Source organism: Gallinula chloropus (genome assembly GCF_964237585.1).
Source record: "Gallinula chloropus genome assembly, chromosome: 6".
Taxonomy (NCBI): domain Eukaryota; kingdom Metazoa; phylum Chordata; class Aves; order Gruiformes; family Rallidae; genus Gallinula; species Gallinula chloropus.
Genome location: NC_140091.1, coordinates 11,187,882 through 11,212,873, shown reverse-complemented (window position 1 = coordinate 11,212,873; position 24,992 = coordinate 11,187,882). Strand labels below are relative to the sequence as shown.

The 24,992-nt window shown below is 49.7% G+C and overlaps 1 protein-coding gene across 1 annotated transcript in view; it reads right to left on the bottom strand.

The window, feature by feature from the left end:
- The window catches only part of ERI3 (ERI1 exoribonuclease family member 3), a 132,690-nt gene that overhangs the window by 64,667 nt on the left and 43,031 nt on the right, over window positions 1-24,992 (bottom strand). The window contains exon 6 of the mRNA XM_084266570.1: window positions 15,369-15,441. Coding sequence (XP_084122696.1) covers window positions 15,369-15,441 — 73 coding nt within the window. The remainder of the gene's footprint in view (window positions 1-15,368; window positions 15,442-24,992) is intronic.

Below are 24,992 nucleotides of genomic sequence, written 5' to 3'. Positions count from 1 at the left end.
ACCGAAACCATATATTTAAGAGCTATCTATAGCTAGCACTAACCACTCCTAATGAGGCTATTAAAGTCCGTTTCCAATTAGAGACTGAAACTATTAGAAGAAGGAAAGGTGGAGAGGCAGCTTTTAACAACCTCTGAAGATGTGGGGTTTGGATGTGGGGTTTTCTCTATATTTTTTTTTCCATCAGAAATTATTTAATATCCCCAAAATGCCCCTAGCACTTCCACACACAGAGCAAACCTCCTGCCGCTCTTCCCCAGCAGGAGTATGTGCTTCAGTAATTGATGTTTGCACATCAGCTCTTAGAGGACGTGGCTCCTCTGAGGCATCTCTCAGCACCACAGAAACACGGCCCTGGGTATTTAGACACCACAAGAAACCCTGGAGCAGCCAAAGCCCAAGTGCAGGGGCTGGGGGACAAGGTTTGGCATCCCTGCTCTTGCAAGGGGACCTGCAGGACCGCATACTCCTGCTGGGGAAGAGCGGCAGGAGGTTTGTATTTTTGGTGCTCCAGATGAGGCAGGGGAAAGGAGCGCACTGTCTGCATCCACACATCGCCCTGTGCTGCAACCTTGACTACTGTAAGTTGTTCACTCCATGGCATGGGACTCCTCAACGCAATGTTCTGTCCAAAAAGCAGCTCAGCTGGTCCTAGGCACTGTTGTGTCTTTCTGAACAGCTCCAGCAGGCAGAGAGGCTTCGTTTTCAACCAGGCTCAGAAAGCACCCCATGCCTCTTAAGCACTGTGCTGGTGAGAGGGAGCTCTGGGACCTGGCTGGCAGCAGGGAAATGCTGCCGGAAAGCAGCCAAGCTCCTGCAGAAGGTGGCGTGGTGGCAGCGTGGTGGCAGCGTGGTGGCAGCGTGGTGGCTTCACCATCTTGACCACCAGATCGGGCTGGCAGTAGGCAGCAGCGGCAGCGCCAGGTGAGGCTGTCGGGCCAGCTGCCTTTGCAGGCTGCTGGCTGGAGGAGCTCTCCGAAAGGCACAGTATTTCACTAGCTATTTTACATGGAGAATTGCCGATCAAAGATATCCCCACTGTGTACTCCAGAGCAATAAAAATAAAAAAAACCCACAAGAAGAATTCTTTAGGCGGGTAATGGGCATTTTATTCCTTTTTATGACACTAAACATAGGCAGCTGGCATAATTACACCACAATAAAGGCATAATGTGCACCTAGCAGAACAAACTCATACTTTTGATAATTAGGCAGAACAAACACAGTCTGGGATTCAGTCACACTGCTTCACTGTCTCCTGGATCTGCTGGAGCCCCTGTCCCTGCAGCGTGCCAGCCCCATTCCCATAGCTGGATTTAGCTGGGCCCCAGGGGGAAGGCTGAGCAAGCAGAGCATCGCCAGAGCTCTGCTGCACGGAGAGGAATGGCCACACAGCTCTGCTGTTTAGGGCAAACCGAGAGCAGGAGGTGCAGGATGGGACCATGAGCAGCTCCTGAGAGACATGGTCCATAAGCAGCTGGAGACAGTGCGCAGCAGAGCACTGCCAAAAGATGTCAGTCACCTCCCAGTCGGCACCAGGGATGGATCTAGGAGCCTTGAGGGCATTTGTGAACTCTGCAACTTGAGCTTCAAGACTGACCCCACAGACACAGCTGCAGCAGAGCCAACTCCACATGGCCAAATCATACATGGTGCAATGGCAAAAGGAGACCCAAAACACAGGAAAGATGCAAAGTTCTGAGTTTGGCAGCTCTGCTGAAGCTGTCTCAGGCAAATGGAAGTGCTCAGCAATATCATGGGTACACTCCTCCACAGCAAGGATGTTGGCCAAATACAGTCAGTGGAACAGTGTCCAGAGGGAAGTTGGCCCCTTTGCCTAAAGGCAAAGACAGAAGGGAACATTGCAGGGAGGCTGAAAGACCCTCATCTGCACAAAGTTCTTGGACCTGCTGGAGGCTAGCTACTAGGTATTTCGAGGCTTTGTGCTCCTACTAGTGTTGGTGGCCCTGCTTACTGTTGCGGACCTGCTTCCTCCAAAACACACTGACAGGCAGCAAGCGCGCTCCTCCGGCAGCAGCAGGCATCTACACAGGACAGTTCTTCCCTGAGTGAGGAGCACAGCCACGGTGGAGATCCTAAATGATCTCTAAAATATTAATAGCATCAATCAGAGCCAGGCTGACAGAGGTTACAACACTGGGAGAGCGCAGACAGCAGGCGTTCCTCAAGTTGGCACAATACCACACAGTAAATATCCAGAGTTTGTTTAAAAATGCATCTGCAAGATGCATGCAGGAGCAGCGCTGGCACAAGGGCAAGCTGAGGTTTCATCTCCTTGCCACTGAAACCCACTGGAGATGCCCACCAGTGCACACACAGGAGAGAGACTGGCTCAGCTATACTTCGTCCTACATGGCTTAATAGAAATTGGTGGGTTTAAGATACATTGAGTGTGGTCCAGCAATGCTAGTGAACCTTGGCTGAAAGAAAGGTGAGGGAGGTGGAGCTCGTCCATCAGCCATAAGTCAGACCTGCATATCCATCTGTGAATAGGCTGTCCCAGAAAATGAACAGTATGAGCTTCTTCAACTCAAGATGCAATACGAAGAAGGGGAAGATGCATATAGATGCAAACAGAAGTGTCTTGTCTCTGTATCTACTGACAATCAGAAGGGCACTGCTGAGAACTGGATGGGTACTGAGCAAGCTTGGGAAGCCTGCAGTGCAGCAATCCAGACCACGACTTCAGGATGGCCCTATGACTTTGAGGCCCTATGAAGCCAACAGCAACATTCATGTCAGAGCAGCCAAGGAGAAGATGGTCCTGGTCTGTAGGAGACAGTGCTCAGGCAATTGGGAAAAGCAGCCATCATGAGATAGCCCCTGTCTGGTTCATGCTCGAGAAGCTACCCTCATGAACAAAGCTGCCCTCTCTCCCCAGTCAGCCACAAAACAGGAGAGGTTTACGTCTCGATGAGGGCAACAGATGAGTTGTCTCCTAAACAGCAGCAGCAGACTCTATCTGCAGACTTTCCAGCCAGATCCTGGTAAACCATTGTGATAGAACCAATCCCTGAGTTGCAGGCAAAGAGCTCAAGCAAGGAAACCTACAAATGGAAAGAGCATAAGGCAGGATGGAGCCAGAAGTGCAATGCCAGCATGGGGGAAGGGCAGCAGGAGACTTTTAATCCCAACTCTGAAATCAACTTTGCTTAGTAGCCTTGGGGTTCTGAGGGATTTAATTAATTAATTTAACAAGTGTAAAGCACTGTAAGTTATTAGCATCCAAATTCCACTACAGTTATCTCCAATCTCCCAGTTGAGCATCTCTTGCCACTTTGCATCAAGCCCCTGAGAAGCAAAAACCAAGCCATGGGATGAGCAAGGGGGCAGAGGCTGGATGCCCACACTTCCCCAGGGAGACAGCAGAAGCAAAGTCCCACCTCTTTCAGGACAGTGCATCACATTCAGCACCGCTCACCAGAACACCTCATACAAGAAAAGCTCTTTCCACTTACTGGCAAGATGATAGCTACCAGGAACCAGCCTGCTGCTGGTGGAGGTGGCAGACTGTCACTCTCTCTTTTAGCCATGCTGGCTTGGTAGGACAATGAGGACTAACCCAGTTAATGTTTTAATCCCCGAGGCTAGAAAATCTGATTAACCCCACATTCCTCCCTGGAGAACTACACAGGTCCATTTTCATGCTCCTACACTGAGCTCCTGTCTTTTAAACGCAGCAAAAAGAGGACACAGCTCCTTTCCCAGACACTAGGCAGCTGTGCTGGTACCCATGTAAAGCTCCAGCTGAGAAGCTGGGATGCAGGGATGCTCTGCCCCTTTCCTGACCCACAGCACCCTGGGAAAGGCCATCTTTCACGCATTGTGCTTTCGCCTCCCAGCTCCTCCCGGCCTGGAATGCAGCACACGTTGAAGGATTATTGTAAAACATGCCCTGCCTCTAATCCCTTCTCCTCTTGCCTTGCTCTGGTATTGACTGCTGGGAGCTGTGTCAGGCCTGGGGTCAGGCTTGCCTCTTGCTGCACCAGGGCATGGCCACAGTACATGAGACATGGGAAAACACAGGCTGCCCCACAACTTCACAGGAGCAGGCACACGAGGTTGGAGGCCCCCAGCTTTTGCTGACAGTGCTGGTGCCTCACAGGCAGAGCCGCAGTCCTGTGTATGGGTGACATGCCAGGCCTGTGCCAGGCAGACACCTGGCCACTGAGAGATTGAGGGCCTAGTTCTGATCATCTTTATGGCTTCCCTGGTTTGTTCCTGGCTGCCATACCAAGGGCACACTGCAGGGCAGGTCTGGATGCATGGGGCACATCAACCATACTGTGGTCACGCTGTAAAACAGCTGTTACTCCCAGCTACAGAGAGTGCCCAGCTGACAGGCCCCAGTCACACCATGACCAACGCTGCATCCAGGCCTTGCCTGAGCAGGCTCTGCCGCAGGGACCATCAGGCCACCTGCATGACCTTGACATGGCAGGAGGTTTTTACTGTTCAAAGCACAGCTTGCTCAGCTCCCACTGAGGGTTATTTTGCTTGGCTTTGACCAAGCAAAACTTTGTCTTTGGCACCCATGGTACGCTGCCCCACCAACAGGCAGGACCAGGAGAGCCAGCGCAGCTCCTTTCTCAGCCTGCAACCAGCAACCAGCCTCATGGTGTAAAGGTCTGAGCAGGACGTTTAACCACAGCAGCGGCACACACAGCCAGATGGGAACCAGGAGGCTCCTCAGAGCAGGGGACAGATGTTCCAATCCCCCTGCTAGGGGTGTGCAGGCACAGCGAGGTGCAGCCGAGCAATATGGCACTCAGCAGGAAGAGTGGCGCGCAAGGGCTGAGCAGCTGCCTCCCCGCCTTCCACCCGCAGGCGACGGGGCTGTGCAGGAGAACCAGGAATGCCAACCTGCCTCCGGCCACACACTCTGACAAGGATGTTTTGATAAAGCAGCCACTGCAGTGTGCTCAGCAAACCACTGCTTCAGACCTCATCCTGGAGGCAAAGCTTTTGCACAGCTTAAAAATACAAAAGCATCACAAATGTCACACTTTGTTTTGTCTGGTACCTCGAGGCTGTGTGGGGCCAAGCAAGATAGTTCTGTTCCTCAGTTTCCCTGGAACCACCCCATTCTTGCCTTATCCAAGAGCTGTCTGTACCATGCGTGACACCAGTCAGCCCCAGTCCTGGATGGAGCTTGAAAGCACTGCCAAACAGTAAAGGCTGCCTTGGGATTTTCCCAGTACAAACACCCTGAGCAGGGCACACAGCATCAGGAGGGGAGTGGAGACAAAATGTGGCACCCAAGGCAACCACCCCTTCTTTGTCTGAGCTTCATCGATGTGTCCCAGGGATAGCAGATGGCCTGTGTCCAAGCACAAAGGAGCGGGAAGCATCGCAGCAAATGGTAGGAAGGGGCAAGTGATGACCCATAGCGTCTGCTTCAAGGAAAGGCCACTTCCACCCAAACCATCCCCACCGTATTCTTCTAAACTCTGAAAAGCTCAAGAGCTCAAGGTCCTGCATCCCTGTTCTCACCCACAATAAGCATTTACTTATCTCCTCAGAGCAGGTAAGGACATGACTAAGAGCTGCCCACTGCAGCCACCCAGAGTAAACTTCTCTGAGCACTTTCATTCCTACAAAACCAATTTCTGCTCATTCTTCTTTAGGCTGAACACCCCGGATCCCTCAAGTCTTCTCCTGGGGCTAACATCTTCCAGCTCTCTGATTCTTCTTTTGCTTTCTTCTAGGCTTTCTCCACCTGTGCCAGGCCCTCCTTGAGCCCAGTATGCAAAACTGGTTTGCCCCAGAGGCTAAGACTAGGCTCCAAAACACTTTGCCTAAGAAAAGCAATGAGATTTTAACACGCAGCTCATGCAGTTTTGATATGCATCAGTTAAAAGGGAGTGTAGGAGAAGCCATGATGGTAAAGAAGTTAATTGGTGTGTGAGATGCCCTGAGATGAACACTTGCTAAAGCACACACAGGATCGCTTGGGAAGGAAGGAGAAGCTTCTTGTTAATAGGACTGACACACTGACACATCTCCTTTGCACAGGAGTATCTCTGCACAGCTTCCACATAACAGGACCTTGTCAGACGTTGTCTTCACGCACCCAGTGGAGTCTCAACATTAGTGAGAGAGAAACTGGCTGCCTGTTCCCAGCCCACAACCTTCTGCTTGGTATGAGTTTGGCAGCAAGAAGGGTGCTCTTTCACACAGTTTGGATTTTATGGCCAGAAGGAATTACTAAACTAATCCTCTATTTTGCAAGCCAGGAAATTTATCTACTTTCTGGTGAACCAAGACCAAGAGCTTACATTAACCCTCTGAAGATCACATCTTGCACATCTACTCCCAGAACAGTTCATACAGACACAGGCTGCACAGAAAATTGCTCCTGTGATTTTAGGATGCCATATAAAAACCCCACTACCGAAAGTCAATGCAGAGGGGAACACACAAAACCATTTGCCTTAGGTGAGGATGGACACTGCTCTTTTCTGCCCTCCTGGGATGGGCATGTATGTTATTGCTCAAGTCATCCAAAACCAGTGAAGCCTCCAGGCTGCATCTAGAGCCCCTCTCAGCTGTAGCAAGACCAGGAAATGAAATGCAAGGCTGGGATCATTACTTTGAAACTATAAGCTCGTGCCACTGAGCCAAAGCCTGTTATATCGACATGGGTTTGTGTCACCCCAGCAGCAGAGATCATTCTCCATCTCCGCTTGCTCAGCTCCTCTCCTCCCGGGACAGCTGCCGGCACGGTATTCTGCAACGCTCTGCAAAGCCTGGCTACAGAAAAACTCCCCACACCTCACCCAGCAGGTTAAAGTTATAGGGCTGAGCTACTGCAGAGTGAAAAGCACTCTGCTGACTGCTCCACCACACTTGGAAGCTGCCTGCAGAGCACAAAGTGCCACCTGCAAAGGAGCAAATAGCAAACCCTCCAAGTTCCCTTCCCTGAGGCAGACAGCCCAGAGAGGGATGCTGTTTCTTAAAGCCTCCAGTATTTAAAAGGCACTGAATTCACACTTAGCTGTCACACAGGATGCTCCTACTCTGTGTTTCCAGGCACCAGCCAGGGCAGCAGCTCTGAGGGAAGGAGACATCCCTGCCTGCCAGTGACTCCTGGGCTGAGAAGGTGGAGGGCAGAGCCCTGAATAACTACTACTGGCCACACAGTCTTTACACCAGACCTTAGCTTGGTTTTATGCAGAAGAGGGTACCAAAACAACCCTGATGGTTACTCTGTGTTAGGTGAGCACCCTGCCTTAGCACACCCTGCAAACATCAACCACCTCTCTGTCCATCCAGTTACAGCTTCAAGGGAAGAGGAGGCAAAGAAGCCTGACGCATAACCCATCCTGTATCCCCTTCCAGTGAGTCTCGGAGGAGCAAAGGGAAAAGCCTGCCAAGAACTGGCAGGCTCTCACCCTCTCTTCCCAGCACAACCTCCCGCTTGTTGATTTTCCTTGTTTTTACTTGGCATTCCTTGTAAACAAGGGAGGACAGTTACCCTGGCAGCGGGACAGAGAGGGCTGCTCCTTTAAGGCCTCTCCTGGATGCCCTTTCCCTTTGAGATGACTATCCTCGACTCCCTCCTTGTCTCCCTTCCCTTTGATTTAAGAGTTCCTCTCCTGGCCCTGACAGTAAGGTATTTCTGTCCCACAGATTATAACTCACTCTGGGCTATTATTCAACTCCCAAGCCCTGGCCCTGCTGCATTTAGTCCAAACATAATATCCTTCATGCATATATTATCTGTCTCCCTATTATCTGGAATCATTTCGGAATTAAATTTCAGTCCTGCAATATTGGCTTGAAGAGCGGCTCGCTTTATGGGCTAGTCAAAGGTTAGAATACCAATCAAAATAACACTGCCGATGCAGAGAGACATTTTAATATTCCAAAACCCGGTAATTGTAAAAGGACATAATATTTTTTCCCTGATTACCCCAAAGGCAACACATGTTAACAAGGCGAGGGAGAGAGTGAAAGAAATTTCAGAGTTCAGACAGCTGCACGACAGATTTAAAGGAGAAGTCGTGGACGGCTGCCACGCTCCAGCCCCGGGAGCAGGAGGGCTCCCCTGCCCGCACTGCCAGCGCCACATGCATCGGGATGCCGTCCCCTCCATCCCCAGCCTCGTGGCACCTGTGCTACCCACGCTCCCCCAACTCAGGAGCCTTTGAGGATGCTCTCACTGCAAGGAAACGGAGCAGCCAGAGCAGACAGCCAGCTGAAGAATAGCACGGCAGGAGAAACCCTCGTGATCAGCTGGCACGACCTGCACAGGCCACAAGGCTGCACCGAATTCATTCCTGTTTGAACCAGAGCTGACATTTTTAGGAAAAAAACCCTTCCCTCCTGAGCTGGAGAATCCACCACAGCCCTCGGTAAGTTGTTCCAACAGTTAATTACCCTCACTGTTGAAATCTGCACCTGAATTACCTGGCTTTGGCTTCCAGGCACTGGCACTGCTCGTGCTTTTGTCTGCTAGGCCCAAGGAGCCTCTCGCCAGCCACGTCTCAGCTCTCCCTCACGATACTCAGGGACTGCAGCCAGCTCTCCCTTACCCTTCTCTCCAGTTCCCTTAACGGCTCCCAGGGGCTTTACAGCATGGCCAGTGTTTCCATGGGTCTTGCAGTTCTCATCCAGTCTTCAAGTTTCCAGAATCCTTTCTGATGCAGAGATGCTGGAGAAGGACCCAGCATCCCATACTAGTCAAGTCAGTCCCAAAGAAGAGACGATCCATCCCCTCTGCTCCTGCCCACCATGGCTGGTTTATAAAACCAGCAGCAGCTGCCCCCTTAGATGCAGTATCTGCACACTTTATCGAAAATGATTTTTATGTTTTCTTTCAGGGCATTGATAAAAGTGTTAAATACAAGAGGTCTGAGAAATAGATCCCTGTGGGACCCCACCAGGAAGACATGCACTCCATGATGATTACCCATTTACAATTAAATGCTAGGAGCTGTCAGTTTGCTCGTTCTTAATCAATGTAATGTGTGCCATGTTGATTTTGTATCACTCTTGTTTCTTAATCAAAATGTCATAAGGTACCAAGTCAAATGCCTTTCAGAAGTATATTACATTGACATGGTTACCTTTATCAACCAAACATGTAGTCTCATAAAAAAATATCAAGTTAGTTTGAAAAAGATCTAGTTTCCATAAATCCACATTGATTGGCATTATATTACCCTCTTTTCATTCTTTATTAATCAACTATGATATCTGGCTTTTCATTACTTTGCCCAGAATTAATGTCAAGCTGATAGGGCTATAATTACTTCATCGGTCATCCCATTTGCCCTTCTAAATTACTGGTACAACATTAGCTTTCTTCCAGTCCTGTAGAACTTCCCCCATGTTCAAAGACTTATTAACAGGCCAGGGCTTCTCAGCCAGCTCTTTAAAACTCCTCTAAACCAACTATGCAAAATGCCAACTGAAAGCTACCACTTCACTTTATCAGAAAATTGTGCTCTAGCAGCAAACCTCTTGCTCAGCGATACGGCAGCCTCTGCTTTTCTGTAAATACAGAGCCAAGTATTTATTAAACAGGGTCATTTTGCTGTTATAAGCAATTCTTCCATTTCCTTCCAATTATAAACCAATGCCATCACACAGGCACTCTTCTTTCCTAATCTCCATGAAAAAGACAGTCTTACTCCCCTGGAGTTATAGAATCCCAATCCCCCTGCCATGGGCAGGAACACCCTCCACTAGCCCAAGTTGCCCAAAGTCCCCATTCAACCTGGGCTTGAACACTGTCAGTGATCCAGGAGCAGCTACAGCTTCTCTGGACAACTTGTTCCAGTGTGTCACCACCCTCACAGGAAAGAATTTCTTCCTAGTCATGATCCTCCTCCTGTTTTCTTTCACAACCTCTCCCATTCCTACCTTCTGAGAGAGACTTTCCAAAGCCAAGAGCTCTGCAGCTAGGGGTGAGGAGCCCAGGAAAGCACAGTTCCCACTGAAGGAAGGTGTGACAGGGTCTCAGAGCAGTTGCTCATGTTGCAAACCAGCAAACCGTGGAGCATCGTGGGCGTAGGAGCAGCTCTGTGGTCAAGTGGCAACATCTACTCACATGCTTGATGCTTTGGTGGTGAAGCACTCTGGCTGATGAGTTCTCCTCCATCTTTTCTAACCTTACTTGGCATTTTATATTCCCTACAGGCATTAACCCCATAAACAGGCAATTGGTAACAATCACAGTAAGCCCTCAAGAACTTAGACTTCACAAAATCAATTTCTAGGGCCAAAAAGTAAACCACCTCTCAGCTGCACCCATGTAAACATACTTTGTCCAGAGCACTCCAGACACTTCAGCATCAAGTGCCCGACAAGTACTCAGAGCTCCTCCTCCCACCTCAACAGCAGAAGGAATTGTTAATTCAGAGGAGAGACAAAAAGCTGTTAGCAAATCTTTGTTTGTTTAGGATGTGTTTATTTCTAGTCGCCAAATATTAACAAAAACATCCCATTACATGTTTCCTCTGTCAGATTTCACAATGTGAGTAGGTGACCTTAAAACATTTGTGTATGTGTATTAACAGTTTGCTTCCAACTAGGAGTACCTACAGATCAATAATGGCTGGGCCTGGAAAAGGCCAGCTCTGCTCACAGCCACAGTACCCCCAGCACGGTCACACTGTGCTCTCCAAGGCTCCATCAGCTCTGTCTGGTGATGCCCAGAGAAGGAAGGTTGCATTCATCCACATGCATCATGCAGCTCTTGCCTTTCATAAAAACTTCCTTGCACTTCAGGAGGGTGTCGAACTAGGACCAGTTTTCTCTCACTCCTACAGAAGCCACTATTACTGGATGGAAAGACATGCTGCCCTCTGTGAACAAAAATCAAAGATGGTCAAACATGCCAGGACAGCTGTCCTGAGCCAGGGGCAGCTCTGGGGTAAGCATGAGGATTATATTTTCTAATAAATAAAATACCAGAAACTACTCCTCTGTTGTCTTTTAACTGCAGAATGTCCAGTGAAGAAATGGAAGCTCAGGATAGCGTGTACAGTGTTAAAAAGAGCTTCCACAACCAGCTCTAAGGCACAGAGCCTGTGAGTGTCTCTGTGCCAGCCCTCTGACAAAGTTACACTGCACTGGAAGAGAGACAATGGAGCAGGAGCACGGCAGAGGCCTCAAGTCAGGAGTAACAGAAGGGAGACAGACTGCAAACACTTTATTTGCTCTTTCACACAATGCAAGACACAGGCTCAAAAAAATAATCTGACAGTAGATTTAGAAGAGAGAAAAGGACCTGAACCTTCACACAATGTATGAAGAAACAGTATAATTAATGCATAATTAAATAGCAAAACTCAATGCTGCAGGATGCTGCAGAAACCAAAAGCATGAGCAGATTCAGAGAAGGGTGCAGAGTTTCCTGGTAGACAGAGGTGGTAAAACCAGTGGGTGCTGGACAGAGCAGTCCAGGGGCAGCTGCCAGCTCACAGTCCTTTAAGTCCTGACTTGAACCATGCTCTCCTTACCACACCTGCAAGTATCAGCTCCTGGCCTCTGGCATGGAGAGGAGCTGGGTTAGACCTTTGGTCTGTCTTTTCTGACACCTTCATCATCCTTCTGATGCTTTCCTTGCACAAGCCAACTGTAAGAAAATGGAGGCTCACCACCCTTCTTCCACCTCCTCCCTCCATCAAACCACTCTCCCCCTTGTGACCTGCTCCTGAACCCAGCAGTGCTGGCAGTCCTGTTACCCACTGGGTTTTCCATTCCCAGGCTCCTGGCCACCCTGTGGTCACAGGCACCGTGTCCTCAACCTAACACAGCGCTGGCTCCATCCCTGCAGAGTGAGGATCCACCCTGGAACCCACCGTCCTGCTAACTTGAGTGGAACCTGGAACTATGAACCACTCCTGAAGGAGGAAAAGGAGCACAAAGGAGAGCTGATCCTTGTGTTGGAATAAGCACTGATAAATTTATCCCAGCTACCTGAGGATACCCCTGGGGTAGCAGCTTGGTTGTAGCTTGTTAACTGCAGCAGCTTTCCTTTCGCTGTAAATCTTCACCATAGCCTCCTGCTTTCTGCACCTATTTCTCCACCGCTGCCCCTTGCTCCTGACACAAAGCCCTCTGCTATTTACATCCTGAGCATCCAGCTCCAATGATGGAGCTCAGGTTCTGCACCTCCACCCTAACCCACAGGGCCTCTGTGGATGGAGGTGACAGGCACATAAGGCGAACTGGCAGGCAGGATGGTGGCTCTCTATCAAGATGGTTTAGGGGGATATCTGAAATGTTGCAGCATTCAAAGAAAGCCTCCTCTGCTTTCTGCTGCCCTCCCACAAGGCTGAGCTAATCGAAGTGAAGAACATGATAAACTCTCTGCCCCGAGTCAGCTCTACACTGACAGTTCACCAGAGATACAAGATCGCTCAGTGACATTAAAAATGTCAGCAAACACCGATCAGGCTTGACGGAAGGGATGCATTAGCAGGCTGGGGGGGCGGGGCACAGGGCAAGGTAAAACTTCAGCAAATGCGGTCAAGTGCACAGGCAGTTTTTTCCCTTTTGTCCTCCACAGAGGCTTTTTCACAGATCCCAAGACACCGTGGCCACCGTTGCAGCAGTCAGGTGTGGGGCTCACCACCACCCACCTGCACTGCCAGGTCAATCCTGAAATGTTCCCTAGGGCAACCCAAGCGTGGCAGCTATCAGGGGGCTGATGCCCATCTTTAGTTTGCCAAGAGGCAAGTCTCCATGCTCTAAAGAGGCCTGGAGGCACAGGGTGCTCACCTCAGCTGCTCCTTCAGCACCAATGTGACAAGCAAAGGAATTTATTGGAGAATGAGGACAAAGAGGAGCTGAAGCCATTTACCCATGGGCAGAGGGAATCTGGAACATGTTTTGTTCCTGTGACATGCAGGTACACAAACACATCTGCCCCACACACAGACCTTTCTGGATGTAATCCCACCCTTTTTCATCGCCTTGGGGTCGCAGCAGTAGTTCCCTAACTTAGCAGGGCTCAGTGTCACTGGTGACAAGCAGAGACCCAAAGGATAGGCAGCAGATGCAGGTGGGGCCATCCTGCAGGAAGCTGCTCAGTTACATCTGTCATTTACATGCACACGAACTGTTTTCTCCAGATCCAAAACATCCAAGTCTGCATTATCCATGACCTAGAAATTCGCAGTTTCACACCACCACCCTCCCCAACACCTTCAGTTCATGGATCTGGTCAGTGGAAGACTCAGCCTAGGAGGTACTTCCAAGTCAGGAATGTGCCAGAGGGAGGGGAAAAGTGGCCACATGAGCTATGCAGGGAAGAGCAGGGGGGCAGACACCTGCCCAACCTTATCTGTCTTACACTGGGAGCTCACTCAAAAGAGACTGAGGTCCCACTGCTTGGCCAAGATTACCAATGTAGGCTGGAAATCCTCTCATGAAAACACACAGGGAGTTTCCTACAAACACCCCAGAGAGCAAAGTGGGGAATAGCATGGGAAGGTTCTACTCTGGGGTAAGAGCAAGACCCAGGGTAGGCAGCTTTTCAGCCCCAGGCCAGGAAAGGTCCTTCCTCTTCTCTTGAACCTGGGTCACTTCCTAGAGGGGTGCAGGGATGCTGAAACCACCCTGTATCGCAGGGCATCAGGTACTAAAGAGTCGGAAAAAACTTCGATGTTTAAGGGATTAGAGAGATTGCAGGAAGAGGAACATTTCTCCCACACATGATCTGAAGGAGACTGGAGCCCTACTTTCTGCACCCCAACCCACACGTCCCATCCTACACCCACAGCGTGTGACCCCTTGGGAGAGCTGAACAAGGCAATGCTTCCATGCAACAGCTTCCCTCCTGTTCCTGCCTTTAGCTCTGTGCTTGATGCTTCAGGGATGGTCACTTGCCTGTAACCTTGCATCACAGTATTTGCTGGAACCCAACACATGAACACCCATCTTGAAGAACAGCTGCTTGCCTGGCTGTCCACGTTATGATGAATCCCAACTCCTAACACTTCAAATCTGGGAGCCTCCAACTACGGGAAAGAGCTCTAAGTCATTCATTCTTGAGGCCCAGAGGAGGACAAGGGCCAGATCAACCTCCTTCTTAGCAAACATCATGGAACACAGGGATTTTTATTTATTTTTTTTTAAATATTATTATTCTGCAGCCATCAACCTGCTGGTTATATAGCTGCTGCTATCCATTCACCGGAAGTTTAGTGAACTTCAAATGGCGATCATTAATGGTCACTGAACTGCAGAATGCCCCAATGTGCTTTCAGATTTCATTTACCAAGGACCAGCAATCAGCCAAAAGATTTGCTCTGACAGCAGGGAAATACAAGACCCTTTGACAAGTTCAGCCTGGAATGTGCTGCCAGCATCCCTTGTTAAGTTCATGTTCTACCCTATTTGACGGAACAGATCATGCAAATTGTCCTTCTGCGGCCGCTCGGGCTGTCACTCATGCTTCCATTTAAAACAATAAATAAATAAAGGGACAAAAGAAAAGTCCACAAGTACAACGAGCTGTTTGCAAGCAAATTTCACTTACCAAGACCCCTAATTATCAGGGGAAGGCACAGAAGCCCAAATAAAATGTTAAATTGGACGGGGGAAGGGAATCTTACTCATCCAAAGGTTTAACCACGACGGCCACCCCATTTTCTCTTGGGCACAGACATCACCCCTACCCCCAGCCTCCCTCCTCTTCCTGCTACTGCTTGTAATTACACTTGTTCTGTTCTTCCCACTTTGATTTGTGGCTTACGGCATCACCACACTTCTCTGTGCAGATGGAGCAGCTGTGCCAGGAGGCTCTGTGGACGCACAGCAGGCTGCTCTTTAACCACTCAGGGAAGCTGTGGAGCAATACAAGGCACCAGACAGCGAAGTCCAAGGTATTTTGCTTTGCAAATTGACCAGTGGTTTCTTTAGGTGGACATGCTGCTGAGACACTCCCCTTCCCCACAGCACAAAGGGAAATCCTGAATTTTTTTTTATTATTATTATTATTTGGGAATATTTCCACATGTTTATCAACCAGAATTTGGTCTGTAGGGAACAGCTGCAAAACAAAAGAGTCAGGAACACTGGGGCCAACGCAACCTTTGCTGAAGAGGGGCCTCACAGTGTCCCACTATTATGCAGAGACACCGCACTGCGCCTGCCACAATGGGCTTCTCCCCAGCCGCAGAACACATCCCATCAAGTACAGTAAGACTCTATTAGAGGAGATACAATAGGGAGCCGGAGGACTCGCTCAGCCCAGCTTCTGAGAAAATAACTCATTTCAATGCAAAACAGCAGTAGTTATTAGACACCTCCTTAAACAGGAAAGGAGAGGAACAAGGGGAGGGGGGGAGAGAGGGAGAGAGGGACCATGGCAGTTTGCACAAAAGTACCTTTTTCAGATTAATCCACTGTTTGAAGTAATCAGCAACCGGCAGCCCTAAGTACTGGCATTGTCCTGGTAACCTGTAAGAGAGAAGAGAGAGCAGGTTTGATTCAATCAGTGTCCTGACAACACAAACTCTGTTTTCTTAAGTGCATTTCGTTCCGAGATGGAAGAGACCCTCAAGTCTGCTGTAACACGCTGCACATTAGGAGGCCTGTAGCTCTTGGCAAAAAAAAAAAAACAACCTCACAAGAGCACAGCTTGGCTGAAGACTTCTGTACATCCAGACAGATCCAGGCTGCCGACACCTTTCAGACCAAACATTTCTGAACAGGAGCTGTGTGCAAATGCAGCCTGCACCTCCTTTTTCCACATGGCTAACAGACAAACACGACTGGAGCATCCAGGCTGTCCTTAGCTAAGTGAACTCATCACAAATCCCTGCAAAACCATCCTGCTCAGCCAGCGGCTTACAGGGTAGACAGAAGGACTGACAATTCACCTGTCATGCCCTGGTGCTTTTCCATTTGGCCTTTGTGGGTAAAACACCGAATGAGACGTGAGGGAGGGAAGGAGGCACCAAAGCATTCATTTTTTTGGGTAGTAATGATACCAGACCAACTTTCTTTAGGGCAATGAAAGCAAAGGCTGTTTTCCCAGCAGGTGCTTGGAAGAAGAGAGCAGTCACAACTCTAAAGACACAAGGAACTTCACGGTCTCACTACATGTTTGAGCACCAGCAGCCAGAGCTGCGAGGCACATGTACTTAACCTCTCTCTTCCTACAGCACAGGAACAGGGCTCACAAAACACCACGGCACCGCTGAGGGAGGTGGATTGCCTGAAGGGACAGCGGGGTTGGAAGGCCGCGTGTCTCGCACTGCGCCCGACCCCAGCAGTGTTTGCAGGGGAGCGACGCCGCACCCCTCGGATGGGGAAGGCTGAGTGGCGAAGCCGTGCGGCTCCAGCAGAGCCTGTGTGGGGAGATGAGTTATGTGAGTTTTCCCCGGCCGGTTTGATCTGATCAAGAGTAATTGATGGATCTTGTTCATTCACGTACTGCTGAGCACGCCTGGGGCACTGGTCACAGGATCTTTAACTGAAGCAAAGGAACATCCCAAATAAATATGTCAACTAAATAAATGACTAAATTAGACCCGTTTGTGCATGTTAAAAGCCACAACCCCAGATATCAGCTTTTGCAAACGGAGGGGGATGGGGATTCTCACAACTTCCTCGGGCATCTGGGGGCTGTCAGGGGAGGTTGTAGAGGAGGAGGGAAGAGCTGCGAATGCCAGCATCATCTGCTCAAACATCCCAACACAGAGAGTGTCTAGGGCAAAGTCTTCTCCCACTCTCCATAGGGGAAAGAGGGAATAATCCAGACTTCAGATTCATGGCTGAAATTCAGGAACAAGCTCTGTTCAGATGTGGATACATCGCCTTGAGCTCGGGTGTAACATCATGCAGTACCTGAGTGCCCAGCACAGCTCCAAACCCTCTGGTGAACAGGACATCATTGCTTCAGCCTACAAGCAGTGTCCCAACAAGAAGGTGAAGGAAGGACACAGATAAGGCACCTGTGTATACTGTGAGACACTGGGCAGTGAAGTACCAGAGTGATTTGGTATATGGGAAGAAAAGGAAGGGAGTTGGCAAATGTTTCCAGGGGAATGTATCAGGAACACATGGCCAATGGAGCCAGCAGACACTGGGCCTCAGCGCTATACTGGTTCTGTGAGCCCTGCTTAAAACAAGAAAGGAATAGACTCTCTGTGCCAAAACCAAATGCCTCATATGCTGAAAAGATGTCACTGTTTAGGAGCAATAATTTAAGTCATATGAGTGCATTTGAATTAAGAGGTCCAGAGGAATCTCTGGAAGTAGGAAGCCTGTCAAAAGCATGAGTTTGCAAGCAGCAGGGCTACGGCGATTTGCAGGGGAAGCAATGTGACTTGACAGCACGGTCTCATCTCTGGGCACAGCTCATCTGATGCCAGCACCACCACATTGAAATAAAGCACCTGGAGTCACTCCTCCCAACTGCAGAGCCGTCACATAAATAGCAACCTGGTCCGTGCATTTTACAGCCACGATACATATGCCTGTGACACCCCATAGTTGAACACACCCCACCAGCCCCAGTCAGCACGCTAACAAAGCTCTTCCTCCAGGAAGCTGCTTTCTATTGGTGCTCAAATTAGAAAAAGGTCAGAAGAAAAGGAGCCATTTAAAACAAATGACTGGTCTAACACAGACGCTTCATCAGCTTAACCTCTCCTTACGCTGCTCACATTTAGCTGGAGAAGATGATGATAGCTGTTTGCAAGAGATATGTTACTACAAGCTGGGTTTCTCCTCCCAAACCAAGAGGTCTTCAGTAATACAGGTCTCAGCATAGCCCCAGTTATAGGAATAATTATCATCTGGCTTAACATCTGGATAGGGCCCAGAAGCAGCAAGCACTGAGCTGCTCTTGTTAGCCACAGGAATTGACAGCTAACCACCCAGTGCAATGAATGACATCTAAAGCCTTTCCATCCCTTTGGGACTGAAAAAAGCCCAGCAAACTGGACAGCCTGGTTCTGCTTCCACCCTGAGACTGATGGCCACATGCCCTGGGCGCTGGACAGTGCGTCTTTAATTGGGGAAAATAAATGCTGCAAATAAATATGTCAACTAAATAAATGACCCATTTTTGCAAACAAGTAACAACCCCAGAAACCGCCTGTGAAGCCGTGTGACCTAAGGACATTATCCCCCCTCTGTGCTTGTGCTCCCCTTATTCATGTTAGCATCAGAGACTTCAGCAAGTTTTTCAAGCACCAGAAGACTTGTGCTCATGCTCTAACCTGGGTGGGCTGACAGCAGCACGGACCAAAGCATCAGTTCAGTCCCTGAGCTGGAAGATGCAGGTTTGGTGGCCCCAGACAAGAGATGCAAACACTCAATGCACTTGCCTTTTGCAAAGCATTGTCCTGTGGGTCTGGTCTAGTTTGGGTTACGCAGAGCTCCCTGGCTTCAGGCAGCACTGCACTCTACAGAGAAACCTGAAAATCGATGTGGGGTTTTCCTGCCTCCAATGCAGCTCTGGTAAAGTTTATCCTCACAGAAACAGAGATGTGAATGCACAACCTCTGCCTGACCCCAAAACACAGGTCCCCTTGGGACCAAAGAGCAAGTGACGCTGCTAGCACACTCTACTCTGCCAGCTCAGCGAGTCCAAGTCCTCCTTGAAGTGTGGTCAGCAGTGGCAGCTCTGCACCACTTTCAGAGAGCTTCATCACCCCGGGTTCTGATTTCCATCCCGCTTTGCTCATGCTCCACTCCGCAGGGTAAATGGGCCCTGGGAGATGAACGGGATGCAAATGGGAGCCGAGGTGAGATGGCTGCATTTCTCCCATTGAGGCCGGCTCTCTCCAAGGCGGCAAGAAGCGCACAGCTCGGCGGTGATAAACGGCCTTGCTTTAGTTATCACTTCCCTTAAGTTAAGGAGAGCAGCCTAGTGATGGATGGGCTGGAATTCGGTTATCAGGGAAGGCTGTCAGCCAGAGTTGCCTATCTCCACACACATTTAGCAGGGCGTCATTATGCGATGGCATGGAGTTAAAATATGACCAAGGGTATTGAAAGAAAAAGAACAGGATTAAAAAAAAAAAAAAAAGAAGAAGAAAAAAAAAGGCAAATTGAGCAACAATAAAGGAGCATGAGGCAAGAACGTTATCGTACTAGTGACACCTTTTATCTCAGTCTGGTTAGCTAGAGCAGGGCACAAATTGGTCCTTCCTCCACTATTGTATCCTCTTGTACAAACAGAGGCAGATAAAATGTGTCACCGGTGCGATAGCATATCAATTTAACCCTAATTATCTGGGGGGTCAAACTAAGAAATAGGGGTTTCTCATTTCAACAGGTTCCTCCATCTCTGCTCGGAGCCACCACATTAATATGGAAGGGGGAGGGGCAGCCGTAATTGATTTCCGTCACTCAGGTGGTCCCGGCGTATAAAAAATTAATGCTTGATTCTTCCAACTAATCAGAGCTGGTTAACGTCCATCTGCTTCTGGGTTCAGGATGTCACGAGACAAAGAAATTGGGCCACTTTCTACACACTGGGTGTATTGATATTGAGCCAGTTAAAAGAACAAGTCCCTCTATGGGAAAGATAAAGGGACATTAAATCTTGGGGTTTATAGACCTGGTCTAAGCCTTCTAAAAAAAAAAATCCATGGCCTGGAGACCTTGAGTTGTAAGAGATGCAGAGCATTTTAATTGTGCCCTGGCTGACCCCACTGCACTGGGCTGCAAAGGAGAGGGCAGGCTCCCACCCTGGAAATCCTTCGCTGAAGGAGGCTGGAAAGTCTGACGGAAGCTGCTCGGATGCTGCAGCACACAACAGCAACAAGGTGGTAGCTGAAGAGAGGACCTGTCAAACCTTGAACCCTAGTTCAAAGCAAGGCTGGTGAAGACATGGCACTGGCTCATGCGGTGCAGCGGTGCTGCTCTGTTTCAACGTAGAGTGGGATGTCTGGCAGGCCAAGAGGAAAGCTTGGATGCCCTCTCCTAACAGACAAAGGTGGTGAGGGAATAACATCCTGTGCTAAGGCACCTGAGATGTTTTAGCAGAGAAAGAGCACCATGACAGGCAAAGCCCTATCTGTCCGCACTGAGCCTTGCATGAGCTGGAGCCAAGCTAGGAAAACCCATAGGGGCAGCCTTAAACTGATCCAAACCTGTTAAACTAGTAAGTCCCAGCCAGCAGCATTCAAGGGCCTGAGGATGCAGAGGGGTGATACCCTGCTTCAAAGCGCTGAGGCTGCAAGAGCATCCCACAGAGGCACAGGTAGCCTGGTCAGGCTTTGCCATAACCACTGTGCAGGGCCAGAAGGGCTCTGACAGTGCGATGCCACAGCACCCGCATGTGAGTAGCGCATCCTGCACACACAACACAGCCCAAACCATGCTGCAGCCTGCAGAAACTGAAGCATGCTGACCCACACCTCCAAAAAAATAAACCCGTGCCAAGCCCCAACTCCCTCCATCCCAATAATTCAAGTTAGACTGGAGCAGCTTTGCTGCATAATCCAAGGCTTCAATATGTACAGATCTCTGCCCCAGCACTGGAGTCGCCCTGCCACTCAGCATGGCAGGACAAAGTCAGTCTTATCTCCCCTCATGCTTGTGTTCAAAGTGAAAGATGGAGGGAGGAACCCCCTGCCAGACCTCTGACACCTCACACACTCTGCAGCCCCACAGATCTGCCAAGGAGCCAGAAGAGCCCACTTGCCCTTGCTTCCCACCGGATGAGCCCTTGCCAGGTGACTGCACTCCACTCTCACCAGGCACATCCATGGCATTGTCCCTTTCTGTCCCCCATCACTGCAGGCCGAAACACCCCAGCATTGCTGTACTTAAAATTCATAAGCTGTAGCTGTGGAAAGACAATACATTTGGAAGGGGTCTGAAAAGCCCGGGGCTTTCGCAGAAACCCTGAGACAGGTCCCATCTCCCTCCCTCTTTGCTTTCCTTCCACCCTCTCAGTTCTCTCAACCACCCCCAAACTTGTCACAGTGCAACAAGCCTACGAGCCGCACATCAGCTTTAAATATCAGCATGCGTGAAGCGGGGACATGAGAGCAGGGAAGTGGGAACAGACAGAGCGAGCCTCCATCGCCTGTCAGGAAGCACTAATGAATTTCAACACCAGCAGCCATTGCCTCAGACGGGCTGGCGAGAGCAGGAGATGGAGTTACAGCGAGGAGCCTTTGCAGGAGCAGCCTGCCTTTTTTCAAAGCCCCCTCTGTTAATAAATGTCATTTCCGAGCGGGCTGCAGCAGTCCTCGAGCCGGGATGGGGTGGGTCGGGGGAGAGACAGGCGACTGACAGCACTCAGGATGCCTGGGCAGTGCAGCCTTTTCTTCTGTTGCATCCCCAGACAGGAGCCAGGAAAAGGCAGCAGACGGGACGCTGCTGCTGGCATGAAGCTGTCGTCCATTAAGGTCCCAAATAACAACCTCCACAAGGAGCCACAAGTGCAACCCCAACACCCCCAAGTCCCACTCAGTGGGATCGCCAGAGGCTCTACAGGGAATGGTCCTTGGCATGGGCAGAGGGATGCAGAGACGTCCACACATGCTGTCTGTGCTCCTGGCAGCAGCAAAGGGTTACAGAGCAGCCCGTCCCTCTGCTAACACAAACGCACTCCCGAGGCAGCGCAGGGAGAAGCATCCAGCACAGGGCACCGCGTGGCAACCGCACCGATGCACAACATGAAGGTCAATGCAAGTCTTCTTTACAAATGTCAACCTGTCATCTCTGGATATTAATGAGGGCTGACCAGCAGCTAAAATGCATCCATGCTCCATTAGTAATAAGAAAGACGCGATGCAGGAGAAGAGCATACACCACCACGGCATGTGGAGGCACCAGTGGGTCTGCAGGGCCCGGGGAGGTGTGGTGATGCACAAGATAACCACGACCACTCCAGCTGCCCAGGAAGGAAAGCAGTCACCACACAAACCCTTCTCACTGGAGTGTGTGTTATCTTTTTGCATCAATCTTTAATTGGATTAGTGTAATGAGGCCAAAACCCCCAGACTAAACAGTGAGGCTAATACCTGGCACTTTGAGACCTTCCTTTTCCTGCAATACCCATTCTGGACAGCATCGCTCGCTCTCTCTCCTAGGCATATTCCTGCCTAGGAAGCTTAAAAAGCAAGCTGCGAGCACTGGGACTCACAGCAGCATTGGCTGAAATGTCTGAGCACCCTCTGCCCATCACATGCAAAGAGCCAGATCCCTCCTCTCTAAATTTTTGCTGGGCACCAAGAAATCTGGGAGAACACCCATGCTTTTCAAGCAGCCAGCCTGCGTATGGAGAAGGCTGTTACCCCCAGGCTGCAACCAAAGCATTGTACACACTAGGAAGGTAATTCTGCCACAAAAGCGCACAGGGCAAGTGGCTTGTCGTGACTCACTCGTCCTGCAAAGCACCATGTGCCTTCCACTGCCATCAACCTTAATGAAACATGAAGGCATTTAACACCATGTGAGATCTGGCCCTTTTATGGGTATCTGTCTGTGCGTCAGCTAGGCGCTGACAGAGATGCTATCTCAACATTAAAGGGAGGCTGTAACACAGCAGGTATTCAGCCTCCAACACAAGATGTTCATCAACAATTGCACACACATGATGCCACAATAAATCTATGTGCTCCCGCTTAACAGCTTTTCTTAAGAAAGATTCATAGCTCTATTTACTGGGCCTGATTCTGCCACTGTGCACGTGGGCACAAATCTAGAGTAACGCTACCTGGGGTTAGTAAGTAGCCAGTGAGAGCAGGATCAGAATTGAGCCTTTTGATTTTTAAGTAACTACTTAATTACCATGCAGGAAACAAGAGCTTGCTGGCTCCACGGTTCAGCTGAGGTTAGGTGTGCAGCCTGTGGAAGCTTTGTGCTCCTCCATACAGAGTCTGGTGAAGGCTTAGAGCAAATGCTGTCACCAGGCCTTCCAGGCAGGGAGGACAACTGGGTGGCCCTTCCCTTTGACATCAGAAACACCTCACGCTGCTCCCAAGGAAAGGGAAACTGGAAAGTCTCCAAGGATGAGGCTGCCCCCCAGCCTTAAGAACATGACGCTATGAAAAACCCTTAAACCCAAATTTCTACACACAAGCTCGCTGTGACAGTCCATCTGCTTACTAAATACAGTATCATACAGCACCTTAGGAACAGGCATATACAGAATTGGATACTGTGTACAACTACTATACAGGCATGTTCTCAAAGCCACTAGGCATGACTTTGGGCTGCACCAGGCAAACTTCCAATCTGTCATCAGGAAAAACTCCTCACCGTGCAGGTAATAAAGCACTGGAACAGACTGGTGGGGGAATCTCCCCTGAGACGTTCAACTCATCTGGAGAAGATCCTGATCTAAGGATCCTGAGCAACCTGATTGAAGTCTGAAGCTAGCTGTGCTGGATTAGAGATCTCTATTTAAATTATTCTGTGATTCACACCACACTGGAGCCTAACTACAGGGAGCACATCCACTCTCCACCTATGTGGTCTCTTACGAAGTCTTTCATACAGACACTAATTTAGCAATTGCTTGGTCTCCTGCATATGAGCTGTTTTAAGAGGAAGCACTCAGACTCCTGCTCCAGAACACTGTAATTACACACTGAGTAAGGGAGTGTATCATGCAATGGATGCACCCACAACACATCGTGTCTAAGCCCCCTCAAAACCAAAACATGCACAGGAAAAAAGCTAAAATTAAATGTGCTTCTTCTCCCACAGCACAATTCCCATGGCAGAAGTATTTCTCCCCAGGAAACTGGAGCATGCCAGACCTGGAACAAGGCACTGCTCCAGCACTGAGAAGAAATGTCCTGTCCCAGTCCTTCCTTAGACCTGCTGTGCGACAGGCAGGAGGAAACCTTGCCTCTTCCATGCCTGGCCTGTCCAGACCATTTAGCGTATAAACTCTTCAGGACAAGGGCTTCTCTGCTATGAGTCATAAACTGCTTAGTGCCTAATGGTAAAGCCTATAGACGCTTAACATAATACAATCAAGTCACTTAAAGGCCATTAGTCTTCAGTCTAAACAGCACTTTTCCAGTCACAAAGGGGACCTGCCAACTCAGGAAGGCAGCAGAAAGGACGTGGGTGGCCAGCCGGGTCACTGGACTAGCAGACACCCGACGTGAAGCCCTAAATAGGACAGATCCCAGCCAAATAGCATGGGAGAAAGCCACAGTCAAAGAGCTTTATCTTTTGGGCTTTCTTGAATCACCCGAATCAGCTGAAAGCCCACAACAGCCAGGTGAAAAATACCATTCCACCTCCAGCCATGGCTTTGCAAGGGGAGTGGGAGCCCCTCACCCAGACAGAGGGGTCTCCAACCTTCTTCATCACCTCTCTTCCCACTAACTGAAGCAGTTATCTATGAGAAATATACCATTCTGTCTTGTGATGCTGTTTAAACCCCTCTTCTTTCCTGGCACCATCTCTGGCACCACATCATCCAGGTCTTCTCTCTCGACTGAATTCTGCAATTGCCTCTTCTTCCTCTCCCCATTAGGGTGAAGACAGAAATCCTACAAGGAGCCAGTGGGATGGGCTAAACCCCCTCCCCATCACCTCTGATGATACACAACCCAAAATAACATGCACAGCAGCTCCAGGGGCTCTCAGCACAGCCTCTGGGCTGGCTGCACTGTGGAGCCTGGCACAGAGGGGCTGAGCAGAAGTTTCTGTGCAGCTGCAAATTACATCTGCACAAGGGGAAACAGGTTTGTCTTTTCCTTGTGGGTAAGAGACCGCTCCCCACCTCCGAGCACAAGCTGCCATTAGTATTTGCTTCGCCGGAGAGAAGGAGCAGCGAATCCTCCAGAGCAAAGGACAAGTGCAGCAATTAGGATGCAGGGGCTGCGGGAGCTGTTTAACAGCACGACCCGGAGGTCAGTGCCGCCGACTCCCGGCCCTGCATAAATATTGTATGAGTCCGGGAGAGGGGCTGTTACAGCCACCCTCAGCACCGGCCCTCCCCCATCCATCGCCACTCTGCATCTAGCTAGATACGCCAGCAACATTATTTACAGACGTGACAGTTGGGAAAATCA